Source organism: Oryzias latipes, chromosome 15, assembly GCF_002234675.1.
Source record: "Oryzias latipes chromosome 15, ASM223467v1".
NCBI classification, from domain to species: Eukaryota; Metazoa; Chordata; class Actinopteri; order Beloniformes; family Adrianichthyidae; genus Oryzias; species Oryzias latipes.
The window spans coordinates 7,418,320-7,432,714 of record NC_019873.2 but is presented as its reverse complement, the minus strand read 5'-3'; the positions used below and the strand labels follow the sequence as shown (position 1 = coordinate 7,432,714).

The following is a 14,395-nucleotide window of genomic DNA, read 5'->3' as shown; positions in this document are numbered from 1 at the left end:
AGGTGAAATTAGGTGTTTTTCATAAGGATTGATTAAAACTATGAGTGAGTGACAACGACGAGGAGAAAGTTGTTTTGCAGTTGGATGTTCTTCAAGTTGAATAACAGAGAGAAAAGGGGCTGCAGGTGAATAGACAGACATAACGGTGATGCGCCACAGGGGGCCCCCTGCCAACCAAGAAGAAGATTGGGATTCATCCTCCCCAAACCACCTACTACCCAACACCTGGACTCATCAAGAGCCACAAGGAAGACCCCGGCCTTGGAAGTCGCAATGAGGTTTGTACTATCAGCTTCGGTTGAAGTGAAGGGTCAGTTATCTGTTAAGGTTTTGTGTTCTGTGATTGTATTTTGTTTTTATTTTGGATGGTGGACGGGAATACAGTGGTTAGAAGGTGTTTTAAACATAAATGGTTAAATCATCAACAATGGGAATGATTTCATATAATGTGAAGGGTCTTACAAACGGGATCTGAAAAACGATAGAAACCCTGGAGAGAATTTGTGTCATTCAGATCTGATTTTTAACTAAATCCTGAGTAACCACTCATCTTATTCTATGTAACTGTGCTGATTTTTGTTTATTATTTTACATATGATTATAAATTTCAGTATGTTTATTTTAAGCTGGGTTGTTTCTATGTTCTATGTTCAAAACAAGGCTTAAAAAAAGAACTATAGATGTACTAAGTACAGTTTCAATGTACATACATCTCGTTCTTCATAAAAAACTTTCAAGAAAAAAAGTGGTAGCACTCAGCACAACTGTGTACATTGTGTTACATTTGTGTAACTATAATTCCATAATTCATTGTTTTATGTTTTCCTATTTTTCCTTTAAATCACATGTTCAAAATATCACATTTTATCATATCATACACTATATTATCAAAAGTATTTGCTCACCCGTCCAAATGATCAGAATCAGGTGTCCTAATCCCTTCGCCTGGCCACAGGTGTATAAAATCAAAACTCTCAGGCATGCAGACTGTTTTTACAAACATATGTGAAAGGAGCTCAGTGAATTTCATCGTGGAACTATCATGGGACGCCACCTGTGCAACAAATCTAGTGGTGAAATGTCCTCGCTCCTAAATATTCCACAGTCAACTGTCAGCTCTGTCAGAACAAAATGGAAGAATTTGGGAACAACAACTCAGCCATGAAGAGGTAGACCATGTAAACTGAGGGAGAGGGCTCAGCGGATGCTGAAGCACAAAGAGGATGCTGACTTTCTTTACAGTCAATTGCTACAGAACTCCAAACTTCATGTGACCTTCAGATTAGCCCAACTCCAGAATGCAGAGAGCTTCATGGAATGGGTTTCCATGGCCGAGCAGCTGCATCCAAGCCACACATCACCAAGTTCAATGCAAAGCGTTGGGTGCGGTGGTGGAAAGCACGCCGTCACTGGACTGTAGAGCAGTGGAGAGACGTTTGCCGGAGTGAGGATTCTCGCCTTTTCATCTGGCAAATTGATGGACGAGTCTGAGTTTGGAGGTTTCCAGGAGAACGATACATTTTGGAACTGCACTGTGCCGAGTGTGAAATTTGGAGGAGGAGGAATTATGGTGTGGGCTTGTTTTTCAGGACTTGGGCATGGCGCCTTAGTTCCACTGAAAGGAACTCTGAATGTTTCAGGACAATCAAAATATTTTAAACAATTCAATGCTCCCAACCTTGTGGGAACAGTTTGGAAAAGGCCCCTTCCTCATCCTCATGACTGTGCACCAGTGCACAAAGCAAGGTCCATAAAGACATGGATGACAGAGTCTGGTGTGATGGACCTGGACCCGATAGAACACAACTGGGATGAATTGTAGTGGAGACTGAGACCCAGTATGGAATTACAAATCTGCCAATAAGTGAAAGGGCGTAAAGACAACTAAGCGGGCGTATTTAGGAACTGAGTGAGTGAACCTTAAAACCGCGCAGGCGCAATCCTAACTGAGCAGTGATCTTGCGCGGTCAATTCCTTTTTGCGCGCTCATGTGGATTTACGCTCAGTGTTAATGGGGCGTTTTTGTCACTTTTGGGGCAGTAACCTTACTGGTTGATCTGATTGTCCAAAATTTGCATCTCTTATCGGCGAGGCAGAGGGGCGGGACTTTCATTTTTCAGTGGGTGACGGGCGGCTCTTGAGCTGCAGCGGCTCTTTGCCTTATATCATATTTTCTATATTCAGTACTTTCACAACCATAAGGTGAAAGTCTTACATTTTCTCCACAATGTACAGAGCGGCCCTAATGTTTTATTGTGTGACTTCAGTAAAGAGGATCTAGGAGAGAACAGCATGATGACGGTATGGAGAGAAGAGAGGGACCCCCCCCTCAGGGTACAAAAGTGCAGATATATGCATAATGCAGAACAACGTCGTTTGGAAACCCTGGAAATGCAAAGAGACTCGATTATGAGGCATAGTTTAAACTGCAGCTATCAGCTACGCGGAGGAACACGGGAATAGAGCAGCTGCAGTTCGGTTAAATTAGATCTTCAAAGATTCGGACTTCCTGCTTCAATAACTCTTCTGATAAACTTTCAAATGTGTCAGCAAGTATGTCAATTATTTTGTATTAACACAGGGAGTGAACTACAAAAGCATTTTGTAATGCAAAAAGATTGTTCTTATTGCTTTTTAATCAGAATTGTTCGTTTTAAGCTGTGAATGCAAACAGAGCAGCGAGCCGGCTGCCAAGGGACCGTCAATACAGTGCGTACCCTGTGAAACAGCATTCTGTAAAAATCAGTGAACTTTTAAAAAGTGAATACATGTCTATATTTATATGAACTGGTAATGAAGACTTGTCAGCATAGTCATGCTACATTATTATTATACTAAATTTTGTTAGAAAGTCAACCTCTATTTTCTTGCTTATAGTTTTAAAATTTAATAGAGATGTGAATCATAACAGAAATGCTCAATAGCTTTGAAGATGCTGTAGTTACTGACACAAAACTTCCTGTACTGACTAATCATGACCTTATTTTCCTACTACAATAAAGATTATGTAAAATAAATTCTAGCATGTTCAGAGCTATTGAGGATTTTTGACCAAATCTGATCCATTTGTAAATATGAAAAATTCCTAAAAATAAACAATGTACAAACAACTATTCACATTCTTTATTTTATTATGACAATAAAGTCATGTCAAGTTACTGATAACTTTAGTCATGATTTGTATCTATTAAAATTTGAAAAAGTATATGCAACAAGATAAAATAAAGATGGACTTTCCTACAAAATATGTATTGTAACAAGAATATGCTTCATAATAATTTTATGCATTTTTTGTGAGATTATTGATTTTTACAGAATGTGTTTCACAGTTCACAGAGGTTGCACTTTGTTGACGGTCCTTTGACAGCCGGCTGCTGCATGTCTGCATTCACCGTTTGAAGCGAACAATTCTGATTAAAAAAACGATCTTTTTTCTTCTGAAATGCATTTGTGGTTCACTCACTGTGTTAATACAAAAGGATTGAGATACTTGCTGACATATTTGAACGTTGATCAGAAGAGTTATTGAAGCAGGAAGTCCGAATCTGTGGAGATCTTTCTAACTTATCGAACCTCAGCTGCCAGAGAATTTAAAATAATGAATCCATGGTTCACAAGTGAGAACGCTGGAAAACCAACTCCGACAAGACAAGAAGACGCAGCAGCAGCTGAGTTTCCGGGGATAAGGAAAGGCCTGTGTAGGAAGATCGACTCGAGGCTCAGCGCTGAAACTCCAGCAGATGACTGTGAAAAGAGCCATCCTCCCCCCTTACCGGGACCCAGGGCCGGCGAGTTACGCCACACTTTGGGACTGCAGGACTTAAACTTGGGCTGAGGTGTCTGCTTTCACTGTTCTTAGGAGCCGCATAGCAAAGAGACGCTGTCTGATGATGAGGAAAGGGAAGCCGGCGTGTCTGATAGAGATGTAGTCCAGCTGTTTTAGATGCAGAAGATGAGGACTTTGATGGATTATAAATGCTGATTGATGACTGAAAAAATAAATCACAACCAACTCAGTTTTGCGCTCGCTGCCTTTTTTAAAACCCACACCAGCATGCACGTTTCACCGGTATGTGTGTTCACGTTAAATACAGAAAAAAACACTCAAAACTGAAACGGCTCCGTTTAATCCATTGCTGTTGTAAGGAGAGGAGAGGAAGGGGTTATGAGAAATAATATGGCTTTAATTGTGTGTTTGTCTGCCAGGTCAGTGTGTGGTGTGGCTCTTTGACTTTCACAGTTAAAAATGTCAGCTCCTTGTGTCAAACTTGTTCGCCCCCCCTCTCACCTGTTAGAGGCATTCATAAAAAAAAACCCGGATGTAACGTGAATTAAAACATTAACCAACGACCCAAAACTAAGGTAAGGAAGTGCAGCGTTTTTTTTTTGTGCTGTAATTTTTTTCTCATGTGAAATTCACTGCATTTGTTATCGTTTTAATGCTTTTAATCCACGTTACAGCCGCCGTTCCTTTTCTATTAAAGCCCCAAAATGAAAGTCCCGCCCCGCTGCTTGACATGCACATTTTAGCCAATCAGATCAACCAGAAAGGTTCCTGCCCCTAAGTGAAAAACACACCCCTGAACACCGCCCCCAAGTGACAAAAACGCCCCCTTAACACTGAGCGTAAATCCAGGTGAGGGCGCAAAAGAGAATTGACCGAGCAGGATCACTGCTCAGTTAGGATTTCAGCCGTTCAGTTGTAAAATACGGGTCGCTTGGTTAGAATTGCGCCAGCACGGTTTTAATGTTCATTCACTCAGTTTCTAAATACGCCCGCTTAGTTGTCTTTACGCCCTTTCACTTATTGGCAGATTTGTAATTCCATACCCAGGCCTGGCCAGGTTTGCTCCTCATTTAAAGATAGAAAAACACCTGAGATCAAGAAACAGCAACACTTGAAACATCAGACAAGATTTCTTTTCAACCCACTCCTTTTCAAGCACACTCTATTGCTTTATCTATATATTTAAACTACCGTACTGTGTTTCTTTTTCATTTATGTATGAAATAAAGAAACTGAAACTAAAATGCTCTCTTTTAGATTTTGGGAAAAAACTTTAAAAAAAAAATGACAAAGTAAATGCTGCATTCATTTTTGACCAGAAGAGGCAAAAGAACAATATATGTTGAGGAATTTATTCAAAATGTATTTTTAAATGAATTGAAGTAGGTAAGTTCACGCTCCTTCTTAATTTGTTACATTACTGATGTTACTGCTTTGTGCAGAGTACGAAGGAGCCCCTAAAGGACCATTAATGAAAAAAGAAAAATTTGAAGCAAAAAAAAACAACAGGTGTTAGTTGTTTTTTTCGTTTTTTTTTTACCTCAATTGGTTATTTGTTTCTTTCACCAGTTACTAACAGACATTAATACAAATAAATGGCTTTATTTTGTCATAAGAATCCAAATGCCCAATTTAATTTGGACCCTTTTTTGAAACAAACCACATGACTTTAAAACCCGTTTAAGATGACGTTCAGAGATGATGTAATTGTAACGGTAAGCAAGCAAAGCTGCAATCTCAAGTCAATAAGCAAAGTAAAACTCAATTAGTTCATGCAATGCCATTTCCAGGTAACTTGGGAACATCTGTGCGCAAATTACCTAGTAACAGGATGCGCACAAAAAGTTTTTTTTTTACTATAATTTTTTCTTTTTTATTGAAAAAAAATTTTTTGCTTCAATTTTTTTTTTCTTAAATGGCCCTTTAAGGGCTCCGTACAAGGGGAGCAAAATCTTAACTTAAAACTCTTATCACATCAATTCGTCATCAAAACACACAAAAGAGGCATTTTTATTATTTTATTCATCATGTTTATAATTAATACAGATTAGTAGTTTAGAAGGCCGGAACTCTGAAGCCAAACTGTAGACTTCTTTGTGCGTAAAGTGGTTCACTCCACTCCAGCCGTTAAGCTGGAGGCTCCAGTAAAGCTCTTTAGATCAGATCCGACATTTGTGTTACTGAGTCATAGCAAAGATGAGCTTCGGGGAGCGGTACGCAGTGTCATCCTACCAGAAGATTTTCGGGGACTCTCCCCGGCTGCCGGCCTCCTCCTCCTCCTCTCGGTTGAGCGGCGGCTCACCCCGCGGCTCCCCGGGGCTCCGGTCCTCCATGGCCACGGCGCGCAGCGGTGCGCCCTCCCTTAGCCTTTACAGACGGGCCGGGCGCTCCTCCACGCATTTCGCTCCGGTTCCGAGCGGCTCGCTCGACTTGACCCAAACCTCCGTGGTGAACAACGAATTTAAAATCATTAGAACGAACGAGAAGGAGCAGCTACAGGTGGGTGAGACTGGAGAAAAGAGGCAAAGTGGACTAAACATCTATGAGCGCGAGGGATCAGCAATGACTAATGTTTACCCTTTAGATGATGGATGGGTGGTTGGATAGATACTTTAATTTATTGTATCTAATAGTTTTTAAATAGTTAACAAACATTTGACTCAAACTATTTAGTGCACAATTTGAAGCTGCTTTAGAAGCACAGTAACCCTGCGACAGACTGGCAACCTGTCCAAAGTGTCCCCTGCCTTCGCCCATAAGTGGCCGGGATAGGCTCCAGCAGCCCCACGACCCCGAAAGGGAACAAACGGAAGATGAATGAATGAAAAAGAAGCAGAGTAGATAATATTGTGAAGGCCCCATAGTTTAAATAAGTTATATATTACAGTTTATTCTTCATCTTGACAACGGAAAAGAAAGTGGAGGATTTGTTGATGGGGGGGGGTGACTTTCAGAAAAGGGAAAACAAAATATTGGTTAAGATAAAAATCAGCACAGTGACGCAGCTGTGCCACACTGGAAAGACCATTTCCAAAAATATATCATGGAAGACTATTTAGTTTTGTAATGCCATTTTTTTAAACTTTCATAAAATACAGATTCAGAGCCCTCTGGTTTCAAGTATTTATATTTACATTAATTGGAGTTCCGGCTTACAAAACCCACAAAAGAAATACAGAAATAAATCACCCTATACTGTCTCAGTTTTCGCGAGACAGAGATCATGATCACATCAAAGTAATCAAAATCAAGTATTTATAAATCGTATGTCCATCCTCTGTACTTCAATAGGGGGCAAGGTCCATCTGGAAGAAGAAATCTTCATCTCCATCCAGATACTCAGCAGAAGGAATCATGAAGTCCTCTAGAGCATTCTGTTAGACTGTTGCAGGGATTTTGGATTGAAGGAAGCAGAGTTTACCAACACTGGACATTGCAGCCCAAATCATGATTGACTGTGGCGATTTCACACTGGACCTCCTGCATCTTAGGTTCTGCTTCTCACCGGTTTCCCTCCAAAGCCTGATTCCCAAATTTTTTGATTTGATTTGAAATGGTTTATTTCAAGCAATCAAATAGAAGTAATACACAAAAGCAATATAATCATCAGTCATACATTCATACAGTAACTAATCAAACTTAGTATAATTAGACATAATTAATAAAAATTGCTTGAAAGGGAGTGGAAAGAAGCGAACTTATATAATCCCACCCCGTTATACTATAACCATTTTATTACATGATTTATCAATATCCGGTTCCTAGGTTTTATCAGACAGAATTAAGAATCATAAGGTATCAATAAAGCACATGCCAAAGATGAATTACTTAAGTACTACGTCAAAATAACTATTTTAGAAATCAACATGGCAAATGCAGCATCTGAAATATATGCAAATTATGTTACTTTTAAAAGTCATTCATATGCTTTAAAACATAATACTATATCAGTAAAATAGACACAACACTGTTTCAGGAGTTATCATAGCAAAATTTCATCAAGTATCAAAAGTTAAAAACGTGCAAAGTTATGCTACATAAGGAAAGATTTTTGAATCATTTTATCAATTTTAGGAGCTAGTGAAGTAATATCATCAAAAGTCAATCAATTTAACAATTTTCAATAAGTGATTAATCATTTGTTTTACTTTTTTTAAATATTTTTTTGCATTTTTTATTTTTTTATAATAAGTTAATGCTGTAAGGGAAAAAAATAAAAAGGGTCCATAATCTGTCGATTGTCCAAGGTTGGTATTTCTTCTTTTACTGATAACAGCTGATCTCCTGGGTTCAAAACAGAGTTTATAGTTTTCTTCCATGTTATGTCTGCAGACATTAGATTCAGGTCCATATCCTTCTTCAGCTGATATCAGCTGCGGTGAAAGTTGAGGTCAAGTTGTCTGCAGGTCAGAACTCTGCTGCTATTCAGGTGACGTCAGGCAAAAATGAAAGGCACACTTTACTTTGGAGCTTAGATCACTGGCCAGCAGTCCAGTCCTTCTTTGCCTGACCCAGTTGAGACATTTCCTCCGTTGGCCCAGGCTCAGTATTGTCTTTTTGATAATCTGCTGAAGCCCCCAGTCGTCTCTTTTGCTGCTGCATCTTTTCCTGCCACATGTTTCCCTTCCAATAGACTTTCCGTTGATCTGCTTGGACAAAGCACTCTGGGAACAGCCAGCCTCCTTAGCCACGAACTTTTGTGGCTTACCCAAACTATGGAGGGGAATCAATGATGGTCTTCTAGCTAGTTGTTAGGCCTGTATTTGTTTCCCATATTGAGCCAAGCTGAGACAATTGGAACAAACTGAACCTATTTAATGACATCTGGGGAACCTGTGCAGGTGTTTTAAATTTAGTAGATGATTAATTGTAGAAACTTAGTTTAAAACATTCATGTCTTAAAACTTTTGGGCAGACTTCTCTACAGTATTGTCATGTTTTTAAAGTCTGTTTTTGTGGTTTTTATGAGCTGGAACTCCAATTTATGTAAAAATAAACAAATATTTTAAATTAATGAAGCAGTTGGCCCTAGATCTATAATCTATCAAAGTTTGATTTTTTTAAAATAGAATTATGGAAATGAATACAATTTTAGATGGTATTCATTTCCATAATTCTATTTTTTTTTTAAATCAAATTTTCTTCTGGAAAGGGTCTGTATGTGGGTATTGTATCTACTGTGTTCAGACTAGAGACCAAACCTGGGATATACTAGGCCTTGGGGGTGTGGCATCACCTTAGACATCAAATTATAGCTTGTAAAGTAAAACCAAACCTCAGAAGGGTTTCACGCCCAATTTAAATCATTTCAAACAGAAAAGCAACACACTTATACCAACAGAAATAGGTGGAATAAAACAGCACTTTTTCATGTTGTCTAACCTGTGGCCACTTCCTCTGATTCAGTAAAGCTAATTTAAATTAAACATCACTCTTTAAGATTTAGGCCACAAAAATCTGTGCATCTTTCCAATTTCCAAGGAACTGTATGATGATAAAGAATCATGTACACTGTTGCACAGGGTCTGAATGACCGCTTCGCCACGTTCATCGATAAAGTCCGACAGCTGGAGCAGCAGAACAAAGTGTTGGAGACGGAGCTGGTGACTCTGCGACAGAAGCAAAGCGAGCCGTCCCGTGTCGCTCAGCTCTACCAGCAGGAACTGAGAGAGCTGCGCTCACAGCTGGAGGAGATGAACAGGGATAAGGGCCACATCCTGATCGAGAAGAACAACATGGAGGACGAGCTGCAGGTCAAACCCAACCTAATGGTTTCTGAATTGGTTGGAGTGGTCAGGTTTACTGTTTAGAAGTGTTTTGCCTAATTTTTCTGAATTGCGAAGCTTTCTCCTTTCAGAAAGTCATTGTAAAATATGAGGAGGAGGTGAGGATTCGGGAGGAAACTGAGCAGACCTTGAGGTCCTTCAAGAAAGATGTAGACAACGCGGCTGCCATTCGCTTGGACTTGGAGCGCCGGATGGAGACTCTGATGGATGAAATCTCTTTCCTCAAGAAGGTGCATGAAGAGGAAATTGAGGAGTTGAGCAGCATGATAGGGGCACAGGAGGTCCCAGTGGGGCTTGAGCCCGCCAAACCTGACCTCACTTCAGCCTTGAAAGAGATACGAAACCAGTACGAGTCCATCGCCTCCAAAAACCTGCAGTCCGCCGAGGAGTGGTACAAGAGCAAGTTTGCGAGCCTGAGCGAGCAGGCCACCAGGAGCACTGAAGCCATGAGAGCCAGCAGGGAGGAGCTCACAGAGTTCAGGAGACAGCTGCAGTCCAAGACTGTGGAGATAGAGACCCTGAGAGGCGCCAACGAGTCTCTGGAGAGGCAGATTGGGGAGATGGAGGACACACACAATGCTGAAATCACTGCCATGCAGGCAAGTTTCTCTCATCTTAAAAAGTTCTCCAACAAAATTAATCTTCAAAGTTCTGTTGAGGGAATGATTTGAAGTTGAAGAAATTGCTGACACACAAGAACATCATGAATTCATACACCAGGAACAATTTATAACAAAATGCAAAAGTTTGAAATAGTACATAAAAGAAAAAAATGTCCCAAGAACGTGATAAACGCACAATCTTGAACTGGCATTTAGCCCATGGTGTTCACACCGGACAAGTAGGGAGGGGCTTCTTCTTTTGTTTCTCTACTGATTGGTAGCACCTGTCCACCATCTACAGTTGGATAAGGTTTGGTGCATGGTGGAAATCTCATGAGTCTTACCCCAGGTTTTTTTCTTTCACAGCTGTAATCTGATGTATGAAAGACTTGGCGTCATATATTTCTGACTGGGCACAAACCACCATTATTAATTTCTCCTTCATGATCAATTTTCAAATGGTTGGCACTTCCGTAATTAAAAGGGATGCCATACATTGGTTACTGCCAAATCGGAGTACCTGATTGGCCAAAGTTCTACCTGGTTTGACTTTCAACGCATGTCAATGGCTGCGCGTTTTGTACGTAGAGCCCAAAAAACTTGAATAGTTACATGTGAACGTAAGAGTTTTGAAAGCTGAAACCCAAAAAGCGAATTTACGCACATTTACAAAACAGACTTTTTATTGGAAGAGACCATTTGAAGGCACGTGTAAACGTAGCTTCAAAGCTGCAGCATTGTCAGCTCAGACTCATTTAGGGGTGTATTCAGACTGGAAAAATCCTTTGTTCCGGATCGAGTCCGCTTAAGTTGTTTCGGATCAAGTACTGAACCTTGCGTTTGGTCTGTATTCAGACTGGCATCAAGCAGGCCATTCTGTTACGGACCAGGGCTTGTAGACAAAACCAAGTGACTAAAGATCTCATCAGTCATTGGCCAGGAACTACGAGGGCGGGTCAAAACAACAAGAGAGGGACGGACGTGCTGCGATTTAAAATCCCGTTTTGGTCCAGTTGTTCTGCTCCAAGGACGGACTGAATTCCGACTGAGGAATATCAGAGCGAACCAAAACTCAGTCCGATTGGTAATGAACGGAGACCACCTCGATGTTCCTGGTCCCGTCAATGATGTCAGCGCTGGTGTAAAGCTGGCAGCCACCTGTGCATAGCAGGCTATCGCCCTATTTTTACGTGACAAAGACTCAAAGCAAACGTGAACCTGATAAAGAGTTTGTGCTATAACACTCAACCAGACCTAAACAGGATACATTAATCTCAGCTAGCATTACTGTATTGTCCATATTCACATCCATTTGTTCATATTTTTAAGCCGGCTCTGGGTTGGAGTGCGAGAAGATTCCCAAACTTCCATTCCTCAGACGGCTGAACTGGGTCACCTGAGGGGACGGCGAGGAGCTCCCAGCTATAAGACAGGATAACGTCTCCAGTAAATCCTGCCTCCCTTGGCCCTATAAAAAGCTGTGCTGGAAGAGTCTGGAAGGATTTCTGACCAGAAACTGAACCTACCTGAATGCTTCCTTTCAGCATTAATTGACAGAAACTCAATTTGTAAAAGTTTTACTCCAGATTTTTTAAGCTCCTCAATTCCCCGGATTCAGGGCATCAGTTCAATTATTCTGTGAGAAAATCCACCTTTTTTTTATTTTAAATGTTAAAGAAAAGGATCAGATCAAGAGTGGTTATTCTAATAAATAGAATGGCTAACTAACAGCCGTTTATTTCTTCTTGGGACCAGAACTTCCACTCAGTCACTCAGTCCATTTCTGACATACAGTCAATACAAGGGACTCAAGGAAACTACTTACAAAACATTTCAAATTGAGACTCCAAGATTTTCTTCCAATTTAGATTTTGGGCTCTTTCATTTTTCTATATTACAGTTCATTCATTCATTCAATTTTTAATTTCAAATCAAAACAAAAAATTACATAAAATAAAATAAGTCAATACAAGACTTTGAAAATTTGATTTGAAAGGGGATTGGAAGAAGCTTTAACTTATTTTATGTTAAAATGTGGGTCAATTGATAAAGGGTTTGCACTTCAGTTCATTTCTTTCTTTAGCATATAAACACACAAAATCTGAATCTTCTGACGGTCTTCAGCTAAGTTCACTCTCTACTACAGTAAAATAAGGACCTGGATGACCATAAATAGTTTGATATTCCAGTTTTTCTGTCTATCTGAGGCCTCTTATAAATGAGTCAACAAATCTTACACAATTGGCAGATTTTTTTTTTGATTGTTTAAAATGGTTGCAAAATAGTCTGACCAAGAACTCTTATTTTAAGAACAAAATTCTAATCACTAAGTTATTTTTTCTCAAACTAAAATTATTAATTAGATATTTATTTTTCTTGCAAGATAGAAAATAGGAATATTTTTCTTGAAACAGGGCTTTTTTTTTTGCTACTTCTTTTTACTTTACTATTTTTTCAAGGTATAAATTCCAGTGCAGGGGTGTCCAGCTTTCCTTCTTTGGACTGTATGAACTGTGCACATGGAGCAACCAAAGAGAGCAAAGACATCCAGGTGCTACGCAATGCCTCTTACTTTGAGGTGAATTCAGGTTCATTTCCAGTTCAGGCTGCGACCTTTGACAGCGAGCGCCTGTGACGTGCAGACAGCTGAAGGCTTTCTTAGTGCTGGATTAATCTACGACCTGCTAAATACAGGAAGGTAAAGTGAACGTCTTAGGCTTTTCATAGAGACAGCTAAGCTCTAAAGATGGTGACAGAAAAGGAAATCCCCTTATCAACTTTATAAGGGGACTTTTCAAGCTTTACATGAAACTAATGACGCAGTTGTGATAAAGGTTGCCAATGAATATCCAGGAAATTGTGAAGTTTTCTAATTTTTGTCTCTTTGAAATTGTTTCAGGACACCATTAATCACCTAGACAGCGAGCTAAGGAACCTGAAGGGCGAGATGGCTCAGCATCTGAGGGAGTATCAGGACCTGCTCAATGTCAAGATGGCTCTTGACATCGAAATAGCTGCGTACAGGTACTGGATTAAACTGTGTCCATAGATATCTAGAGGCAGACATTAAGGCTTTAAATAAAGACGTGGGAAAATAATCAAGGGAGACACAGGTTTCACAGAGTTTTTCTTACACTCTATATCAAAACGGAGTTTTGACCCCGGGGTTGTTTGTGGTTCTGTTCTGCTTTTCTCAGGAAACTGCTGGAGGGGGAGGAGACTCACTTCAACTCTGGAATGTCATTTGGGACTGCCAGCTACAATTACCAACCCCGAGCTTCAGCTGGCCCCTCCAAGAGCAGCAAGAAAGAGAAAGAAGGAGGCACAAAGGAAAGTTTTAAGGATGTTGGCGAGGATAAGGATGAGGCAGACATCAATTCCAACTCCTGAGGACAGACAGGGAAAGCATCAAGACAGATGTAGTTCATTTAATGGAACAAATTAACTCAAGTGTTTGACATTAGATTACTGTTTCACATAGGATTGTAGGAATTGTTGTCCGCTTTTACTTATTTGTGAACTATAATATATAGCTATTATTTATTCCTGTGACACAAAGACAGTTTTAGTTTGGGGGACAAAAACCAAAACAACAAAGCCGTACATTAGATGTGTGGCCAAAAAATGAATTTTAGTTGAATTTATTTTTGTGGAATGAAGTTGGACCTGTACAACCAATAAAATCTCCCCTCATGGGATATCCTATCTGATCTTATTTAATCAATTAAAAAGTGTATTAAGTTGGTGTTCAGGTACTTATAATATCATCACCAATGTGGATTTTATCAATTCAGTTGAAAAATAAAAACTAACATTGATTTAAATGCTCAGATTGACCTTTTTAAGAGTTGTTTCATACATTTTTGTGGAGATCTTATAGCAAAATGAAAAACATAATCAATTCTGTATTCAGAAATATAAAATATGTGTTCTTTTGGTGGCGTAAAAACATTTAAATAACCCATTTTTCTGTGAATCTCCTCACAATTCCTGAATGGGCTTCAAAGTCGTCTGTTTCCTTTGTTGAACTTCCTAAAGCTCAGCCTGCTGTGTGAACAGGCGCACCTCCAAATTCACACGGGGTGTCGGGTGAAACCCACTTTATCTCGTACTGTGTGGCAGACTGCTTTAAATGGCAAAACATTTAAAAAGAGCTGGGAAATCTTTTTTTTTTTTTTTTCATTTTCTTAACCGTTTTTCCCTTTCGGGGTCATGGGGCT

General features: G+C 39.8%; 1 protein-coding gene across 1 annotated transcript; it reads left to right on the top strand.

The window, feature by feature from the left end:
- Positions 1–5,697: 5,697 nt before the first annotated feature.
- On the top strand, positions 5,698–13,999 carry LOC101171025 (alpha-internexin-like). The gene is made up of 5 exons (XM_004076935.4): positions 5,698–6,286; positions 9,310–9,540; positions 9,645–10,172; positions 13,075–13,199; positions 13,373–13,999. The coding sequence occupies exons 1-5, from the start codon at positions 5,984–5,986 to the stop codon at positions 13,563–13,565; spliced, it is 1,380 nt and encodes a 459-aa protein (XP_004076983.1). The 5' UTR covers positions 5,698–5,983; the 3' UTR covers positions 13,566–13,999.
- The last annotated feature ends 396 nt before the right edge of the window (positions 14,000–14,395 follow it).